Raw genomic sequence first — 22,236 nt, forward strand, 5'->3', positions numbered from 1 at the left:
GCCGCTCAGGAAAAACAGGAATAGATAAAGAGGGGGAAATGTGATGAAAAACAATTTCCGTGATATTCTAAACATGATGAGAGCTTTGGCGAACATATCCCACGGTGTGTGAAGTGAAAGTGAACAGCATGGTGGACCGTAAATGCAATATTGACTGAGACGGTCCAGACAAGAATCAGCAGGACCGTCGTTTCGGTCATTATCTTTTACCACCTGCTGTATCTTTCTTTTTAGTTTGGTGGCTGTTGTTTTGACAGCAACTGAGTCATTTGACCTGATCAATATCCAATAAGGCTTTGTGAATCTTTGCATGGACAATGCCACAGAACAACCAGATTAGATGGGTGATAACAGCAACATATATAAACACAAGCAAATCACTCCAATGGTGGCTTTCATTTGTCCTCTTAGAGTTCATTAACCCTTCGTAAACTCTGTGCTCAGAGTTCAGCTGTAAGTGCAGTCAGGTTGGCCCCGTTGTATGAATTCTGATTCTGATAAGGTAAAAAGAAAAAAAGAAAGAGTCTCTTTTCCAAGGTGCACACGCATACAAGATATATTTTGTATACACAAGTGTTTACAGGTGACAAAAACAACATTAATAATTTTGCAACATCAAGAAATCAGAAACTACATCCGAATAAGCTTTATTGGCCAGGTATGTTTTCACATACAAGGAATTTGACTACATTTTTTACTTGTTCTCAATGTAAATACCCAAAAACACACTTAAATAGACATATATATGCAGCTACAACATATATACAAGTAACAGAGTGAAAATAAGACAAATGTGAGGATCTAGAAACTGTACTGAAATTAATTTGATGGCTAAAAATTGTCATGCAAGGACTGTTACCACTTTATAATCCTCTGAGCATTTGCTGATAATATTTTTTGTTTGTTGTTTAAGAATTTTATTTGAGTTTTGAGTGTGTGCACACAATAGATCCATTGGAGTCAATCAATACACCATTACCTTTTTTTCCCCAGACTATGTGAAATACCAATGTAAAGCTAAATAATCATATTATGTATCTGTAAAGCCTCTATATATTTTTTTTTCTCTCACCAGATCCCTCACACAGGCAGTTAACGGACAATATAAAGATATTAAAAAAAAAAAAAAAACATGCACGCAAATATCAAGGACTGCAGAATGCAATGTTGTCTTTTCCAGAGTGCTATAAGCTGCACAATTGAAAGGAGTTTAATGGCATTGAGCTGCGAGGTCAGAGGCCAGATCTCTTGATTGGGCGAAGAGGGAGAAAAAACAAAGTGGAGGGAGACGGAAACACAAGGACACGGAAGAACAAGCCTCATATGCACATAAAATGGCAGCATTAAGAGAATGAGATTTTAAAACAAGAAGTTGTGAATCCATTTTGATTTTGAAAAAAATGTAAAAAAAAAAAAAAAAAATGTAAAAAAAAAAGATGGGAGATGTCTCGCAGATATTTACAAAATATTTCCTGCCAAATATGATGAAAAAAATTATTCAGACATTACATGGGTGGGATGCATGGGTATGTTAGAGCTGCATGTGTTCCTTTTAGCTAACAACATAAATAATTTCTGTCCCTTCCAAAAACAAATTCTAGTTTTTATCTCTGCATTTCTTTGTCTGTTTTTTGGTCTAAAAAATACTGGCTCAGTGTTCTCTCGTGGATGTGCTGAAGACAGTGAGCGCTGAACGGTACATTTTGCTCAAACGACAGCACTGGATGCTTTGATGAATTTGCAAAGTATTGAATATGGAGTCTTTTTTTTTTTGTCAATATGGGATGTTTACAGTGTCTCGTTATGCTGAAAAACATCCTCTCAGCGCAGTACTCGGTCTAAGCTGATGCACTTTTGGCAATGGGAAACGTGATGCTTTCATTATGCCGCAGTAATACTCGTTGTTGTTTTCTGAATTTTCTGCTACAGGCATTTATGGAGCCAGTGGTCTTTCCTTTATTACGGCTGGTTGTGGCTACGGCTGCATAGTTTTCCTTGACTATGCAACATTTTCTGTCTCTCCAAGCTGTATGGTATATTTAATTTGTATAGGAACGTTTAGATGTAAATATAGGCTGGGAAGAAGTGTGTGGGTGGAGGGATAAAGGGGTTTGCCAACCACCTTTAACTGTCCCTGCGGTTGAGTCATATACACATGAAACAACCCCTGACTCAGACCTGGTGTGGGTTGTCCAGACACTATTGGGAGAAGGGGTGGGTTTGGGGGACCAAGAAGCGAATACTCAAGGGCTCTCGGGAGTCCACACGATGCGTCAACAGCAGCTGCACATGCATTTTAATAAGTCCACACAATATATCTCATGAGGCTTTTTCAGTTCAAAACCGGAGAAGGAAGAAATTCAGTGACAAGGTCCTGCTTTCCCTTTTAAAAAATGCACTTTAGACTTTAGGCTGCATAATAATACAGTCTGGGTCAGTGAAAATATGAGAGATCTGTGACGGAAATTTGAGGCAGTCCATGCTGGTTATGCAAGTTTATGAGGAAGTCATTAAAGGAAGGAGAAGATTAAGGGAAAGAGTCTGAAGGCGTTTCTTCCTTCATTTTCTGCCTGGCTCTTATCCTTTCTTTACCTGTTAACTGGCAGCAGTCTGGCACAATTTTCGGGGGAGCAGATCTTTGAGCGACTGCAACCCCCTTTAGGTTCAAGTCGTTTTTGTTGGCAAGCGGTACACACACTACTGCTTGTACCTTTGAGCAAGAGACGGCGTTCCTCCCAGCTTCAGGCTTGCTGTTGTGGGCTAATCTCTCTGTGGGGGCAGCAGGTGGAACAAAGAAAAAGAAAATCCCTCCAGGCATCAGTGACTTATGGCAGCAGCATTGACTGAAATGTGAAATACAATGTTAAACCTGAATCACGCTTTGTGTTAGTTGTACGCTATATAACGTCTCATGTCCATGGTTTATTTAAGTCCCGCTTATTGATGGTTTGTTATTACAATTAATCGATAGTGTGCGTGCACTCATCCGTTTATGTACTGTCCTTATGCTTGTATGACATGAAATTTGGTCTCTGATGGCGTTATTGATTTTTCACTCAATATGGCCGGTGTTGCTTTGTCATCCAGTCGTGTTTGTGGAATAGAATATATCTTGCCTAGCACATATGTAGTATATCGGTCTAAGTGGTGGCCAAAGTGTAAATGGTGGGAAATAATTTTTTAGTGTCTGAAAATATAGATCGCACGACTAATGATGTGGAGTTTTGCCGAGTTTGCTGAAATGGAATATTAATATGTTCTGGTATGAGCTGCTTTAAATGTTACAGACAATAGAAGTGCATATGCGAAAGGCTGAAGGTGCTATTGACAAATTAGTTAAAGACCAACTGATGAACATCATTTTTAACATTGTTAAATGTTCATGTGGTGTTTCTGTATTTAGAAGACATGTCATGATCAAAATAATAGTCGACGACGTGAATGACCAGTTGTATTTTAGAACTGCAGTGACCCACTGACAGTCTCAAAAATACTGATGCAGACAATAAGGCTTTCTTGCGTCACATACCGAAGGAACCAATCACATCAACTTGGAGGGGTGGGGCTTTCCATATTATCAATCTGCAGGCGAGTAGTGTAGAGGTGGGTGGAGATAGGGGCACATAATATTTGCATATTTATAGATTTGAGTGTAATAAATGCAGGCAAAGGTGTAGACTTGCATGTAATCTGCTTTAAGGGTTTTTCTGATTTTTTTTTTTTTTTTTTTAACTTGATTAAAACCTCTTAATATCTGGATGTAAATTTGGTGACCGCCAATGAGTTTTTAGACCTTTACCAATGCCAGGAGAGGAACTGGGTGGAGTTAAATAATTGCCTCAAATCTCATTTGATTGGGTAAATGTTAGCATATGTTCTCAAGTTCATCATAAATCCTTAAAAATATTGTCACGGTAACATGCATTTTAGTGATTTTTGATATAGAAACACTAATAAACTCTTTGTTCATGACATTCATCTTACCAAGAGATTCCTAACAGCAGGAGATGATGTAATGTAGAACAGTTTATTCTCGCTTATTGTTGAACATAAATTACAGAATAAGGTATTGGCAATAAGCCAATATTGGCCCAACTGATTTATAGCTCGTTTAAATGTTAAAAAATCAAATTCTTTAATCCAGTCATTTTAATTATCCAAATTTTATCCAATAATTTGTGCCAGTTTAAAAAAAAAATTAACAAAATGTAGACCTAAACATTTGATCAATTAATAGTCAAAATAGGACTCAATATCGGTCTTTTCATAGCCAGCTGTAGATCACTTTTTTTTTTTATCAGATAAGACCCAGTACAATGTTCTGGCTCTTTTATAAAACATTATCTATCCTTTGGGCAACTTGCACCATTAGACTGTTTCCCCGTGTTAATGTGAGATTAAGTATCTGTCCTGAACATCTCTGTCGTAGAGAAGGAACACAACTCCTCTCTGGAGAGCATTCTGACCTGCTAAAGTGGTGATATAAAGCGTAATAACATCACTTCGATATCAATATAAAGGTGCATTAATGTTTATGCTATATGAGTCTAATAAAACTGGAGTGGGTGTCATTTTTACTCTGAAAAATATACCGCAATAAACCTCTTAATACACAACACATCGCTCTCTAATGAACTGACAAATTGGTCGATTTTTCTGTTTCACTTTTCACAAATGTAATGAAATGACAATGCTCTCTTCCCAGACCTTATTAAGCCCTCTCGTATTGTCACTGTTTTATTTTTATCATCCCACATTTAATTACCAAGTTTTGTTACCTTTTTTTTTTTTACAAGCTCGTGTTTGTCTCCAAAGTTCAGAATTTTAATAGCTATTAAACATAGGCTTAACACTCATCTCCGGGAGGCTTTTTCCTGTGGGAGGAATTCAGATCCGACTGTTTGATGCGGCCGTTTTGACTCTTCACCAAACCAAAGGTTATCAGACACAAAAAAAAGAGCAACTGACTCAATCTAGCAAATTTATCTCTAATTAACACGGATTAATTGAGCTTTGACTTCGCTCTGCAAGCCAAGCAGAAGGGTAATTTGCGCATGGAAGCCTATTATTGCCCCGAGGCTGTTGATCCTCACTGTTAAGGGCTCTGGGCCCCAAAACTCCTTCCGTCATGTGACCGTGATCATGTTGCTCTTCCTATGTGTGGGTTAATGAATTATAACAGTTTGCCAGACGGATTCCAGTTTATGAAAATGGAATAATTATCAACGAGGAGTTTGGGAGTTTTAACTGCCATCTGCATGCATTAAGAAACAACAACAAGCCCGCTGCTGCCACTGTTCTTTTGTTTTTCTTCTCATAATCCTCAGAAATACTGCTGCTCTCTCCCTGTAATTATTTGTGTTTGGTCAAATTGAAGGAGACAGAGTTGTTTAGTAGTATCCGGGTCACATCCTGCGGAGGTATTCTGTTGCGTGAGAAGTCGGACAGACAGGGGCTTATTAAAGGAGTACAGTGTCATTTTGCATGTTGGCAGGCTCACCTTAAAGCCTGGCTGCCCTTTACAAAGATCCCCTCAATAATGGATAAAGTAAAGAGCATTGCAGTCTCTTCCCTCTCACTATGATCCCATTTGATTACTTGCCGATGCTCTTTGGAAAAGGTGGGTTAATTGCACACTCTGGCTGTGGACTAACCTACAAGTTAATAACATCTTTGCTTCAGGGAGGCATCATTATAAGATATAAGCCTCATTAAAATAAAATGATGATTTAATAACTTTCCCTTACAATGACCCTTGTGAGATTGTAGTGTTATTTTGAAGTTATCTGGGAAATTAAGACATCAAACACAGTGTTTTCAAAAACAGCGTCCGCCGCTGTTTTGAAAAAGCAGGAACACTAACCATTTGTTCCCCACAGAAACTCCGCTCAGACATATCATGTGTAGTGCTAACATTAAAAATGCGGAGGGATGTGCAAGTGTCAAAGCGGTGACATGGTTTTATCTCTCACTTCAACAGATTTGAGTGATATTGTGTGCATTTTTTTAACCTTAGTTTTTGTCACTCTTCTTTCATATTGGTTTCTCATTATAACATTTACATTAGGATGAGCTGGACCCGTTGACGCGAGGGCAGCCATGTTAGATGCTAATGTACAAGGGAAGCTGACTGTAATACTGCAGCACCCAGAATGTAGCACCTTCTCTCCCTGCATGATTACACATAATGTTGCTTTCATTATTCCTTTATTCCTCAGCAGCCCAGCTCGGGCGCTCAGAGTTAATTTTCCCTCCTCTTCCTGTCTTCTAAAGTGGCTCTTCCTCTCCGAGCCGTCTTCCAAGTCAAAATATCAAAATTTGACGCTTTGATTATGCTTTTTAAGGGGTGTTGATAATTGCTGGGTAGAGAAAGCAACTGTCTCCCAGCATCCACCATAAACACACGGAGGCTTTTCTCTGTGAAGAGGAATCACATTATGTGCGATGATCAGTGCCCGGGGGCCACATCAAATACAGTCTGAAAACCTTTCCAGAGGAGATAGAGGCAGGCCAATTTCACAAGTGGCTTTTTATTGGCTGATTGCACAGAGACCAAGTTGTTATCTAAATCCTCAAACTACTTGGGCAAAATAAGAAGTGCCTGGTGAGCATTCAGGGTGTGCAAGCTTACCCCGCCGATAAATGGCAATGCAAAAATGTTTACAACCAATAGTTTCCCAGGATTACGGCTTTAGAAACTATGTGCAAACTGGATGTGGTGGTTACAAAGTCGACCAGTGACATACAATGTCATTATTAGGGCGTTTAAAAAAAACACACCATGCCAACTTTAGTTATTATGTTTTCACTTGAACCGTCAGTTTATATAATCCTTAAACAAATGAACAGGTTTCATGGCCCGACAGCCCGCATTCAAGTGAATTCACAACACGCGACATTAAAGAAGTAATCGAAGCTACAACTTAACTGTGGTTTCCCAAAATACGCGTCATGTGTTTTCTGTCATTCTCCTCCTTTGCCGAGATCACGATGCACTCCAACAAGCCTGACCTCCTGTAGGTCCACCATTGCGTGATTTCATTTATTATTTTATATGATTATATTCCCACTGTATTGGAGCTGTGGGGCAAATTAGTCAGTCAATAATCTGAAATAAAATGTATTATACTGTAAAATGTCATTCTTCTTTATTATGAATGGCTAATTGACAAAATGCTGCGTCATTTATAGAGTAAGTACACTTGTCTCCTTTTTGGGCTTCTTTGTAGCTGCTCAGGAAATTCAGAAATAGATAAAGGGGGGGAAATATGTTGAAAAACGATTTCCGTGATATTCTAAACATGATGAGAGCTTTGGCGAACATATCCCACGGTGTGTGAAGTGAAAGTGAACAGCATGGTGGACCGTAAATGCAATATTGACTGAGACGGTCCAGACAAGAATCAGCAGGACCGTCGTTTCGGTCATTATCTTTTACCACCTGCTGTATCTTTCTTTTTAGTTTGGTGGCTGTTGTTTTGACAGCAACCGAGTCATGTGACCTGATCAATATCCAATAAGGCTTTGTGAATCTTTGCATGGACAATGCCACAGAACAACCAGATTAGATGGGTGATAACAGCGACGTATATAAACACAATCAAATCACTCCAATGGTGGCTTTCATTTGTCCTCTTAGAGATCATTAACCCTTCGTAAACTCTGTGCTCAGAGTTCAGCTGTAAGTGCAGTCAGGTTGGCCCCGTTGTGTGAATTCCTCCAGGTAGTAATCATGCTGTGAGGTCATGAGGCAATGCTTCGTGCCTTTATAACTTTTAATCATTGCTGTGTGCTAAATGTATATAAAGGGTCCTGGTGTGCAGGGGAGTGCAACCTGCAGCACTATCATTATTATCAACAACAGTAACTCTGTGATACCTCAACTTACACTAGTTATAACATATTTACCTAATTGCTGTCTATTGTATCTAGGAATAGATTATATCAAAACACCTTTAAAGAAGAGACCTATGTTTTCCTCATCGTTGGGTAAGAAACCCCCATTTCTGTTTCAAGGCCCGACAGCCCGCATTCATCTACATTCAGAACACGTGATATTAAAGAAGTATTCAAAGCTACAGTTTAACTGTGGTTTCCCTGTGGGGCTAATTAGTCGGTAAATAATCTGAAATCAAACACGGGTAGTGGGTATCCACTTTGCCCGGCAGGGGGAGAGACACTGATGAGCAAACTGACCCATGATTGCTTGGCTCAATTTGCTCCAATTAAAAGAGTATCAACTACCGTATTTCTGTGGAGATTTTATCTGACAGACGAGAAAGCGTCTCTTTAGAAGCACGGCTATAGTCTGTACATGATGTGTATCACCATACTAATATTAATATGTCTTGATTTATTTAGTGCAAAGAACACAAAACTAAAACTTATTTTGGGTTTTCCCAGAGAAGAAAAACAATGAATTAATAAATATAATTGGCAGAAATGACCGAATTAAACCGAATGAGTGTTTTAACTACTCGACTTTTTTTTTTTAAATATATATATTCATTTATTTGATTTCAGTGTTTAAAACAAATATCATTTATCATCTTTGTCGTTTACAAGTTACAATCTTTACAAGTAAACAAATATGTAGCCTCTAACGGGCCTGGTATTTTAGTACTATATTGTTACCTCGCTTTACACATTGTACACATAGTTTTAGTGAAACAATGCAGTTTTAAGTCAAGATGGTGATTTACCACCTTTAAACGGAAATATTTTTGGCTTATGTTCTTGTTAAAGATCTCTATTTGCTGGTTCACCATCACTTGATGTACTTTGTTGTCAGTGTGGGCATGCACAAAATAGGGATAAATTGCAATACAATTCTACAAGGTAGTATACACAAATACTTTTTTTTTTTTTTTAAAGTGCGAGCAAAATGAAAGAGTCCTCGTGAGCGTGTGCAAAAGGAAGATACAGAGACAGAAACTCAGCGATAACCCGGTGAACATATCAGTAAACTGCCCGGGGAGCAATTCCAATCCCTTGTATACAGTAGCTACACTCTCCCCTTTGGATTCCTTTTAGATAAAAACCTCTGGTAGTATTCAGTTACCTGCACACTTGGTCAAAAGTTCAGGGCTACACCGGCTATATTAGTCTGACATGGGACAAATAAGCTTTTATTTAGTGTACGATGGTCCAGCTGTTCCCTCGAAACAGAAAGCAGTTCAGAGGAAGACGCGTCAGTGGAGTTGTGACTAAAGGCACATGGAAAGTAAAGAGCTGCAACATGGGAAGGAAGTGTCCCACATATTTGCAGCGATTCATATGGGAATTAGTTTGTGATTGTAATGATAAAATTGTACCAAAAAGAAAAATGTCTTTCCATATGCCCGCCATAGAGGAGTAATTCCCCCTTTAATAGCCAGAAAAAAGGGATTGCGTAAGTTCGAGCCTCTTCGTTGGGCCACTTGTGTACATATGCTCGGGATGATGGCGTTGCGCAGGTGACCTCAGCACCCCCGACGAAATGGCTGTTCTCAGATTTATGCTGAGTCAGACACCATTAGCTGTTATCATCCCCCTCTCAGGATCCAATCCTGCACTAATGTGGGTCAGGGGCCACATTATAGAAACACCTTCACCGTGCTGTCTTATCTCGCAGTGCACTGCAGGATTTCTACCGTTGGACTGTTACCAAATGTCACTGCAAGTTTTCAGAATATTGAGATGAAATGAAAATGCGTGAAGAAAAAAAATGAGGAGCCTGAAGTAAAAAAAAAAAAATAAAAATGTATATTCGTTTCATTCCAGGAACTTTGTTTTCACAAATTTCAGAAAGTCTTGTATTTGGCCTCGTTCCATTTGTGTTAATCGGGGAAAAAAAAAAAAAAATATTTTTTTCAGGTATAATACTATTACCATGATGTCACTGCTTAAATAGTACATAGTTATCTACAGGAAACAGAAATATTTTAAAAGATGTATGTTCTTCAGATAGATTTTACTGTTGATTTAGAAAAATAAGGTGAATTTAGTTGTTTCTGCATATGGATTTTTTTTTTTCTTTATCTTTTCTTAATCAGTGTCAAAACACTGGACACATTCATTACATGTTATTCACTGTTAAATTATCAAGGAAATTATATGGAAATGAGAATAATAAGTGCTGTAGCCACAAGTGAGGGGGCTGGGGGGATTTACACATAGAGACCCAACCCACAAGAACAGATAGGTGGGATTTTATTATCCTGCGGCATCTACCTAATTATATGAAGCATTTGCTTCTGTACTGAGCACACTTCAGTGGGTGCAACTAATGATGCACTTGTGTTATGGTTATCTCAGTCAGGAGTGAACAGGTGAGGGGGTCACTCTTACTCTGATTACACAGTGCTGCAAAGAAATCCAGTCATTATCCTGATTAGACAGATACTTAGTAAATCATCGATTCATATGGTGCCGCAATTCGTCTGGACAGCGTGTGTGCATAAAGTGGTTATTATCTGGGAGGACTCTGCAGAAACACAAGCACATAAGAGAAACACCTGCTGTACAGATGTGTGTCAGAGTGTGCGGTGAATTTTTTTGTCTTTACATGAGCTGCCAACACAATATTATGTCACCATTGAACTGTCAGCCGTGAATCCTCACTCCCTAGATAGATAATAACCAACTTGCAGATTAGAACCAGTCCTAACTATTTACCATATTCATACTCTGTATGTGCAATATGGTGCCTTATTCTTACCAACGCTGTTTGTGGTTTTCCACAGGCCAAAACCATCTCGTAATTTTCCTACAAGGTAACAAGATTCAGGAAGTTCTGTAAAAAAAAAAAAAAAAAAAAAAAATCAAAAAAATGTTAAGATGGACACCGGAGGAAAAAACTAAAGTCTTATGATCTGTCTGATATTAATAAAAAAAAATGTGGTTTGTACCATCCATCTATAGCGCAGGACCACAATGGTTGATGTTCGTCACCAGTCTTTAAGTGTGGTGACCACTTTTTTACCCAAGTTTGATGAACTATTAGAATTGATGAAAGGTTGCATGTCGGGCAAAAACGAGATGAGGAGAGCTCGTATTCTGACACGGAGACAGAGATGGAGCTCTGAGGAGACGCAGGTGTGTGTTTGAGGGTTTATGTGTGTTTGTAGCTAATGAGCAGTATACTTTGTTTTAATGATCCTTCTGATATTTTGTCATGGTGCAACCTTATTTTGTCTCCTGTGTTGAAAACTGTTATATGTGGGCAGTTTAGCAGCAAATAGTCAAAGTTCTGTTAAAGTGTGAGATGCCATTTGGTTGTTGGATGTAATTATTTGAACAATCTGAGGCTGGACCACGCTTTTTTTTGAATGTGTATATATTGTCTGCATCACATTAGTTGAGATAATCAGCAGAGGAGGGATGGTGATACGGTTGGTGTTTTAGTTTGAGAAATAAATGTCTGATATAAATACTTTAAGTATAATCTATGCATTAATGCTGGCATGCCCCAGTCTAAAAAAAGGGAACACTAAGTCTTGAATGCTCGGACCGTTTGGTTCATTAAGACCAACAAAGTACGAAGGGCTTAGTGAGGTGGAACAACTGCCATTCATGTTACAGCTCAACAAATTAAGAATCTGTTTCTACAGAAAACGTATTTTGTTGTCTCGATGTTGCAAAGCAGTGTTTAATTTATTTAACAGTCAAATGACAAAAGAAACAAATCTTTAAAAAGTTAATTGAAATGTCAGCAAGCACGGTGAATGGCCGTATGTAGTAGTTCTGAGCTCTGGCGCTGAATTTCTCAAACAAGAGGCTGCAGATTTGATAACATACTGTCTGTGACCGGCTACCTTCAGATGTCTGCAGGGATTTAATGAAGACATTTTTCAAACAGTATAACGCCATCGTTTACAACAGATACCAAAGTACCAACAACTCGCTTTTCACTGTACTGTTTGCTCTGTACTTGGCACAACAGTATCACAGTCAGGCAAAGCAAAGTTCATGTGAAATCAGCGCCCCTTCCACTGGCCGTAGAAATCGATAACTCCCTGCTCTCCGCTCGCTCTGTCTCACATTCTTGCCAAAGTAGCCCGTGTTAACTATTGCAGTAATTTACCAGACGCGTCAGCGTAAGTGATGTGAGAAGGGTTTTTGCCTCATTACGTTGCAACACAAATCACTGCAATAAACTTTATAATGACTTGCAAATTTACAATGTGATATGGCATTAAGGATCAGAAAAATACAGATACTGATATTGTGATTGATTGATTGAGCATTCTTTATTTTTAAAACATCTTTAAAAGTGTTAAATGTTAGCAGAATGTATACACAAATGAATTGCATAATAAAAAATTTAAAAAAACATGACTATTGTAGAAACATTTGTGCACTAAAAGTGTTAGTGGAGTCTTGTGTAATGTACCCCTGTCTATAAACATTTGGTATGTGGCCATCAGAGACTGATTTTTTTTCTCTTTTTTTTTAAACTACCATTATTTCTAGCCATTTGAATTAATTTCATATGTTTACATAATTTGTCTCTTTAGATGGGTACTGCATCATATTATCTTTGAACCATAATCTGTTAGCAGAGCCTGAGGAGAAATTCTGATTATTCCTGTCATCGTTTAAATTTAGCACAGGCCATGGCACACCAAATGAGGCAGGGGTGGCTTGCAATCATTGCAACCTGTCACCCAGTCTGTTTGTTGCAAGCAGTGCATCAGGACATATATCTACTTCATGTGCTTATATATGGAAAACCAGGGTACATCAATACATTTAAGTCAGAGCAGGTTGTGTCTTAATGAGTCCGACTGACTCTTTTGAAACTAGGTTTATTTGAAGGGATTTCTGTGCATTTGCTAGCCCTCTGTTAGAATGAATTTCTAAATTGGATTAGAAAAATTCAACATGAGGCTTTTTTCTTTAGGCTTCTGCTGCTTTTGTGGTAATGCTTGTACAGTCACAATATTGCCCCAACATTAAATGATGCTTTTCAACAATTTGTACTTGTTGATTGGGTTTGGTCACACTTGTCCATGAACTGCATAAACTGCCAAACATTTTCTGTTCCCTTTAGAGTTGTGGCCTCCAAGAGAGAGTGTGGAGGATATTTTTAATGGTATTATTTCCAAGTAGCAGAGAAAGAAAATGTGTGTTGAAAAGTAAACTGTCTGGTGGAAAAGTAACAAGATAAGTCACCCTAATCTGTGGTGCGGTCTTTGATTTGCATTAAACACTTTCAGGGCTGCTTTTAAATGACAACAAAAAACTAGCCTTGTGAGCTGAAGTTGTACTTTAATTGTGTGTAAAATATAAAGATAGCTGCCGTCGCTCACCAGGGATGCATTTTAACCAGCACTGCTGTGGCTCGATGGGTATCTCATGGATGACAGCAGACAGATTCAACTGATGGTGAAAAAACATTAAAGAATAGTGTTCTTTAATTCAAGCGGAGAACACTGGGAGGTACCCATCCGAAATGTGTGGAAACGAGTACTTAAACTCTGAAGTTATCAGATGGGAATAGGATGGCAAGAATTAGATATTAGTGGGGAGTGAGTTTCATTTGTTCTGTTGTCAATAACTCGTAAGGGTACCTTTGGCCCTTATACATTTATTTTTTTTATATTAACTGATTCTACAGGAACACAGCTATCATGAGGTCCATCCTGAGTGACTGACTAAGCTCTTTCTTTCTCTCTTTGTTATCCTTTGTCTTGCAGAAGCGTGACAGAATGGTCGACTGTATGAGCAAAGTCATGCTGCACACGGTCGTCACATGCTGGCAACCATTCCTGGGACTAGCCCTCGTGGCTGTCTTCGTGGGTTCTACCTTGGGATGTCCCTCGCGCTGCGAGTGTTCAGCGCAGAGCAAGGCAGTCGTCTGTCACCGCAAGCGCATGCCCAGCATCCCGGATGGCATTCCAACCGAGACCAGGATCCTGGACCTGAGTAAGAACAAGCTGACAATGATCAATCCTGATGACTTTATTAACTTTCCTGGCCTTGAGGAACTTGATCTCAGTGGAAATCTCATCAGCTATGTTGAGCCCGGAGCTTTTAACGCTCTTTTTAACATGCACTTGCTCAGCCTCAAGAGCAATCGTATCAAGCTCATTCCTCTGGGCGTCTTCACAGGCTTAACAAATCTTACCCGACTGGATATAAGTGACAACAAGATCGTCATCCTCCTGGATTATATGTTCCAGGACTTGCACAATCTAAAGTTTTTGGAAGTGGGCGACAATGATCTGGTTTACATTTCTCACCGTGCGTTCAGCGGACTTTTGAGCTTGGAGATACTAACCTTAGAAAGGTGCAACCTTACAGTTGTACCCACCGAGGCCCTATCTCACCTGCACAACCTGGTCAGTCTCCATCTACGATACCTCAGCATTAGCACTTTGCATCCATACTCTTTCAAAAAGCTGTTCCGGCTGCGGCATTTAGAAATTGATAATTGGTCTTCACTGGACCATGTGCCAGCTAATACCCTGCATGGACTCAACTTGACGACGCTGTTCATAACCAACACCAACTTGTCCTCCTTCCCTTACCAAGCCCTGAAGCATCTGCCCTACCTGACACATCTCAACCTGTCCTTCAACCGCGTCAGGCACATCGAAGGGGGCATGCTGATGGAGCTGGTGCGCCTGCGAGAGCTGCATCTCGTTGGAGCTCAACTGACCACCATTGAACCGTATGCCTTCCAGGGTCTGCGGGGTCTCAAAGTCCTCAATGTTTCTCACAACCGACTGGACACACTGGAGAAAGGTGTTTTCCAGTCTCCTGAAGCTCTGGAGGTTCTTCTGATCGACAACAACCCCTTAGTGTGTGATTGTCGTCTCATGTGGATCCTACAGAAAAGGCACTCCATCTTTTTTGGGGATTCGCAGCCAGAATGCAGCACACCTGAGGGTATACGCGGTCGCCCTTTCAAGGAGTTTAAGGAGACTCTCCTGTCTTACTATGTGACATGCACCAAGCCAAAAATTCGTGAGAATAAAACACAAACAATTACTGTGGATGAGGGCCAGCAGGCGATGCTGCGCTGCAGTGCCGAGGGGACGCCGAGGCCCACTGTGTCCTGGTTGTCCCCACGTCGACGAGTGCTTACAAGTCGGAGCCACGGTAGAGTGACGGTCCACAACAACGGTACGCTAGAGATCAAGTCAGCAGAGGTACAGGACAGCGGGGTATACCTTTGCCTCGCCTCCAACACTGCTGGGAATGACACCCTGATGACTTCATTGGCAGTGAAAAGTCTTGGATCGCTGTATGCTAACAGGACCCAGTACTACACAGATCCCAGCAATACCACTGCCAATGGGACGACCGGTGGGACCCTCGGTTTGGACCTTAAGACTATTTTAGTGTCTACAGCTATGGGTTGTTTCACGTTCCTGGGGGTGGTCTTGTTTTGTTTCCTGCTCCTTTTCGTTTGGAGCAGAGGAAAAGGAAAACATAAAAACAACATTGACGTTGAGTACGTGCCTCGGTCAAAGTCTAACGGCACTAATGTTGACTCGGCAGAAGGACAAGCTGGCGGGCGTCGTTTTAACATGAAAATGATGTGACTTCTTTTATAGATCCAAGAATCTGGATTGTGGAAATGACCAGACGACAATGTATTTTTTTGAAAATGGGATGACAGAACTTCTCACTGCTGCAGGGAGAGTGGTAGTGAAAAAAAACTTTGGGGCATCAACATGATCAGCAGGACCTTAAATCAGTGGATCTTGACATAAAGCTTGGATACTGTATTTCAAATACGGAAAGCGTTGTAGGACTCTAACGTGATTGCCAGCTTCTCAGATGAGGAGTGGAAACAGTTGCCGCCATGGGGACCTGGAGAGAATCTGTGTCATTTATCAGCTTTTTGAAGTTTATATGCCCAAAAAGAACCCTTCAGTTTTTGGTGGCTCTACAAACTCAGCTGAACCGTGTACAGTACAAATTTGTATCTAAGCTATTAACCTACTTTGTTTAGTCTTGCGCCATGCTTACTCACTGAACAAATCAATGAAACAGACCATTATTTCCTACGTTCAATACTTTGCATATGTGTACCTAAATGCTTCACTATGTACATGTATGAACATATTCATTCGAAAGAACTATTCATAGCAATATTCATGGGATGCATTAGCCAAAATTGATACAGTATAACCCCACACGTTCAGCAAGAAAACTCTTCAGACTTTTGGAGTTTCCATTGATTCAGGAAGGGCTTCTTTGGCTGATTATCTGTCCCTGCTCCTCTAATTGACTCCTAAATATCAATGAATATATATTATTTACCAATAAAAAGAAAAGAAAAAAGATTCTATTTATAAAAAAAAATATTAACAAATTTTCCAAAATCAGCACTGTTCAGGATCTAACATAACACTTGGATCATCATGAATATGGCCCAGTATTGGTCAAAGTATCGACATGAAACCACCTTTTTGTCCTATTTTTGTCTCTTTTTATTCCTTTAACTGTATCTTTGCTGGTTGGCAAACTACACGTGTCAATTTTACTACAGTGACATTTGCATCATTTTCCCCAGTAGGAAATTTGGACTTTGTTGTGGTAGTTCTTCATTTTGTTGTTGAATCATTTAGATTGTGAAAACTTCAAAGGTAAAAGTAAAAAAAATGTATGTGAAATAAATGAAGATGTATTTGTACCAATGCGTCTGACTAAATGGCTAAAACATAATGAAATATTCCTTCCTTCAGCTTCACGGATGGACATCACTTCTTATGAGTATAGTGTAAATATTCGTCTATTATTGCAACAATAAAACAAGGAATTTTCAACTGTTTATTTAACTAAATCTTTTGCAGAAACATTCACATGCAAAGTGACGAAGCCCACATTTGGTAAGACTTGAAGGTTTGCACAGAACTATACTATCTCTTGCATACTGTATACTGCACTGGCAAATAGCAACATACAATATGACTGCATATTTAAATGGTACAGGGAAGTACGGCTGTAATACTCTGCTAAAAACATTCTTAGAAATAGTGTATCAAAAAGTTGTCTAAATATTGAAAATGTTAAAATTCTGAGTTTTTAAAAGTATTTACTTCTACACAGATCAAACTGTAGCATCAACTATTATGTCAGCCATTGTATCTCACTTTAGGCATCATGACTGTACTACGCTTTGGTGTTCACACCTTCAATTACAATTTCCTATGAGAGAAACAGATTTCCCCAAGTGGGAATTTAAGTCACAGAAATTGTTTACCAATTAAATCAATAATGACCTCACACAAGCTAGTGAATCACCCACCAGGCTCACTTAAACAGTTGGTACAATAACATACTCCAGATCTGTATAATTATCCAATTTTGGTTTCTGTTGAATTACTACCGTCATATTTTTGTGTAGCTAATGAATTGCGCTTCATTTCTAAGACCACAGATTTATCTTTTAGTTTATTTTATATTTAGTTTAGAATATATTGTCCAGCTGAGTAGTTATTAGACCCCCTTCCGTATTTCGTTTTTACTGACTTGTAGTGCGCCGACCTTATTATATTTTTGTGAATGCTTTCTGTTTAAAGGATTCAACAGTATATTTAATATACCTTCATTCTCAGATTTTCTATTTACATATTTAAGAAAATATCCCCAATCGGTTGGAAATATGCATAATCAAGGGACACAGCTATTGTAGACCATAATTACCTGCATCGCCGTCTCTTGTATTGTTCCTTAACATAAACTGTAAACCCACTGAAATGAAATGTATTTAAAACAACAGTCTAAAAATTGGTTGGCTTTAAATGCATATCAGTGGAGCAGAATTTTGTGATATATTGGTAATGAATATATTAAGAAATACTTGCTCAACAACTGTACTGATGATATACAGTAATTGCTGTCAGCTGAGAGTCTACTTGTATGACATCGAAAATTATTGGCTTCTTCACATTTTGTCTTGTTGAAAATCATGTATCTCTTGTGCTGTACCTCATTTGTGCAGTCTCATTAGGAGCCACAGAGTATCTTTGGTTTCCAGAGCCTGCAGTCCCATGGGCTACTTCAGAAATCAGAGCACCAAATGCTAAAGCTCCTCCAAAAATACAAAAGAAACAAGGTTAACTTTGTAGGTCAGCGACACCGCTGTCCAGCGCGTTCATTTTGTCAAATTACACGATAAATGTCTTCCTTGCACAACCTCTGAACCTGGATTTTACATTCATGTACAAACGAGGCATCTAAAGCAGAACCTCCTTTTTTTTTCCCCTCTTGTATAATGAAGTCTTTGCTTGCTAGAGTCGCACTCATATACAGTACATAGGATACATACACCGTATGTCCCATATAGCACTCTAAGAAAGAGACCTTAACTTCGGGTTCTTGTAGAGTTACACAATTGACACATATTTATATCAAAACACACGGATTGTAATAACACTCATACTTAAAATTTTACATGTTCTGTCAGATGTGCATTAAAAGAAGTCTGTCAGAATATGCTGATAATTGTCAAGGTACTGAGGTGTTTAGAAAACTGTCATGTGTAAATTGCATTTCCATAGTGGTACTCATAAATAGTCCTTTGGTGTTATGCAGATCACTTTATAGTAATTCACTGCCTTTTGATGGGGCTGTGTGCTTTTGGATTGCATCTGAAAAGCTGTTAGTGCCGTTTGGCTGTTTGTACCCCTCTTATCCACTATTGACTGATCTGACCACTCATATTTTCAGATTAATTAGTGAGGATAATTTTGCAAAACAGATGGGAGTCTCAGCATAAAGCCACTAATGTAGTTTCTAACAGTGGCTCAAGCAGTAGAGAGAGAGAAAAAAATGAAAAGACTGACATATAATTTTACGGTCCTCAATCAATCAAACAGCCCATTTAACTACCGTCATTAAAATGGAAATGACATACAGTTTCTTAAAGGTCAGACACAATTCAAAACTTTTAATTCCATGAAGAATCAATATCGCATGAAACATGAAAAAAAGTTCGTTTTTTCAATCTTCTGCCAATGTTACTAATGTCACATAAAAAGGATTATATTACATGAAAATACAGCATTTTGCTGTCAAAGAAAGAATACGATAACGCATTTCAAAGTAATTCATTGTTCTTTAACTTCTTCTACAATGTCCCCATTTTGCAGGTAAAGATAACCCGTGTTTGACTGCAACAAAACTTGAAACCCCGTCAGGACTTCTCCGTCTACGATGTGTGATCAAAAATTCAGAGACAGCACTTATATCAACCAAAAACTGTACCTGATTAAAATCTGGCCACTATCCCCTTCAAAGTTGTCTCTTTGTGCTGCGAAACACCGCTCCCAGTGCTCCTGCCACGCTTGGACCGCTCCCTCGAAGTCCTGTTTTGTATGCGCATCAAGCACCATCTGCAATTCACGCTGGATCTCTTCCACAGTGTCAAAACACCGACCTTTCAGCTTGAACGTCATTCTGGGGAACAGAGAGAAGTCACAGGGAGCCAAAGCCCTTAAGAGGGGGTGGGCGGAGGGGTGGTTGTGTTGTTGCGGGAGACAAACTTGTGCACCACAGTTCAGGTGGTTGGCGCTGAATGCTTTTACCTCAGACGCCTCAGAACATCATAGTTGAACTCAATGTTGACAGTTTGACCCTCGGGGACGGATTTACAGTGCACAACCCCGGCAATGTCAAATAAAACCCACCTTGTTGAGCTCCTGACCTGACGCACCTTCTTTAATCTTGGACAGTGACATTATTCCCATCTTGAAAAGTGAATGCCAATCAAAACACTTCACCCAGCTCATTTTTTTCATCGCCGAAGTCTCTCTGAAGCATTTCAAGGAACTGGGCTTTCCCGAGTTTGACACAGAATTTAATGTGCTCTCTGCTCAAGTTTCAGGTTCATGCTGAAATCAATTTTTTTTTACATATCAGCTGTCAAAAAAATGGGTACACAGGTGCTGATGTTAATCAATTGACATAAATTGTAATACTTGTATAAGTTATTGGTTTTCCCGGCTCCATGCGCACTACTCTGATGTGCTCCGTTTGTATGCAAAAGGAACTTTTTGGTCGCACTTCATTATACAGAAGATTCTTCCTCCACAGCCAGTGATTAGTCAGAAGACATTATCATACTTTCATTAAACATTAGGTGCGAAGCAAAGGACATGATGATTAGATAATCGTTATCACGGTCATCTAATAACTAAAGTGATCGTGAGATGGGACACAGTACGACCTGTCTGTCAGCATGTGACTTTGTGGCAATTCATTTGTGAAAAGTAAAGTCAGAGGAGGCCCCCCAGTTGGGGAGCTGATATATATATTGTGATTTCATTTAAACTAAATATAACAAACACTACCGTAAATGTGCATATTACCAGATAACTGTGTAATTCAACTTGGAAAACAAAACTAAGAGTCTACAGCAATGCTTAACAGTGTGGTGAGGTTGTAATTGTGCATAGTAATGTTTTGGGCTAAATGCTACCAAGATCACAATGCTAACCTGTTGATATTTATCTTTACCCTGAGTTTACCATGTTTATCATTTGGATGCTGACAGTTTTTCAGGTATTTAGTCAGAAATCAAGTCCTGGAAAAAATATATTTTGACAACCCACCATGACATCACCCAAGGGGTTAGTGACTTCCTGTTTTGAAGGACTGAATGGTGGGTCTGAGAACCCAAGGACACTACACCCGCCCACCTATATCAGAAACCTGACTGCATCCCCGGCCTGTCAATCAAACCAGGCACACCTCCAAACATATGTATTTTTGAGACCTAATATCTTATTTGTTATGGGATTATTTTCAGACAGACCACCCACCAGAACAATGAGCATATAAATTGGATTTAGCTAATGACACCTTAATGACTTGTGGAAAAAAATCTATTGACTTTATATTTGATGTAAGAAGTTATTGCTTTTTGAATGGGAGATTTGTTTTGGGGAGCCAGTCCCTAATAACAACCCTCAGTAGTACTACACATGAATGCATAATGCACTGGCTTCTGTTTTTATATACAGGCTATGTACAAGATTCAAAAGTCAGGAAATCTCCATAGTTAGCACCATTAGTCTTGTAGGAGCAATCTATCCAACAGTTGTTGACACATTTCTTACTATTCCAAAAACGTCAACATCATGGTGCAACGCCAGAGAAAGACATCCCTTGAGCCGTGTTTCTGGTGTGGTTAAAAACAAATAACTGCAGATGCAATAGTTGTACAACAGTATTAGTAGCTGTCTCATTGATTCTCAGAAAATCAACATGTAAAACTTCAAATAATCAAGGATATTAAGTGAACAGAGTGCCACACAGTTCTCACTACCAAATCTCCATGAATGTGGTACTTTGGCTCAGAATGAATGAATGAATAAGCTGTTTGTCGTGAAAAAAGCTCTGCTATTATATACTAGAGTAGTCGGCTATGGATGAGGAGGACTTGCCTTTATCTCTGCAGTCTGTGTAAATACGCATAACTGCAAAACAACTCCGATGAATAGAAAGAAGAAAAAAAAAATCACCTTGCTCGCAGAGATCCCTGTAGTTTTGAAATTACACACCACATTTTTGATACATTTCCAAGCCCCCGCGGCCAGCCGAACACAACACATAAAACATCATATAGACCCGCTACTCAATTAAGAAAAAGAGAGGCTGGAAAACGGGGAGCTCTGTGGTTTTGGGTTTGACAAGAGAGCGGAGATGGTTGTAGCTGAAGTCTGGGGCAGATGTTACCCGGCAGGTTTTGGCAGTGTGTGCTTTCATTAGGTTTAGCTTTCATACGCTCCCCGGTGGCAGGCCGCTCTGCCAAATGAGCTCCCATGTGAGTCGACTCCAGCTCCAGCCTGACGTCCAAAAATTGTGGCTGGCTGCAAAAGAGGAAGACATGCATGTGCTGCTATGTATGTTCCACACACATTTGAGCATTCTGATATAAATGCGTGGCTCCGGTGAAAGACGGCGCTCGGTGCTTTAAATTCTTTGGCACATGTTAAAAAGCATCCCCACACACCGCCTCCTGCTCAATGCTTCATTGTTGATCTGCTAGTTAAGACAGCGTCTTTTGTTTTTCCTCACAAAACAGAGGTGAATTTATGGGGTGGAAAAAGGAGTTATTCCCTTCTTTTTAAATATAAACCTCGCTCGCACTGCAGGGTGGCAGTGAAAAACGTCTCCAGGATAATGGAGGGGAAAAACATTATTAGCAACAAAAAAAAGCCTTCACAATTCACACCCAATGTTCGCCTGTAAGCCAGCAGTCGATATTTCTTTGTTAGCGTGTTGCTGCATTCT

General features: G+C 39.4%; 1 protein-coding gene across 6 annotated transcripts in view; it reads left to right on the forward strand.

The window, feature by feature from the left end:
- The window catches only part of lingo2 (leucine rich repeat and Ig domain containing 2), a 199,768-nt gene extending 183,138 nt beyond the window's left edge, over nt 1–16,630 (forward strand). For all 6 annotated transcript variants that reach the window (XM_069701789.1, XM_069701788.1, XM_069701791.1 and 3 more), the window contains one exon: nt 13,680–16,630. In XM_069701789.1, the coding sequence (XP_069557890.1) occupies nt 13,692–15,533 (1,842 nt within the window). In that variant the 5' untranslated portion in view covers nt 13,680–13,691 and the 3' untranslated portion in view covers nt 15,534–16,630. The remainder of the gene's footprint in view (nt 1–13,679) is intronic.
- Nucleotides 16,631–22,236: the final 5,606 nt, after the last annotated feature.

The sequence above is a fragment of the Brachyistius frenatus genome, unplaced genomic scaffold (assembly GCF_029030835.1).
Source record: "Brachyistius frenatus isolate BFR_SWC_R1_liver_20210118 unplaced genomic scaffold, ASM2903083v1 Contig_38, whole genome shotgun sequence".
Taxonomy (NCBI): domain Eukaryota; kingdom Metazoa; phylum Chordata; class Actinopteri; family Embiotocidae; genus Brachyistius; species Brachyistius frenatus.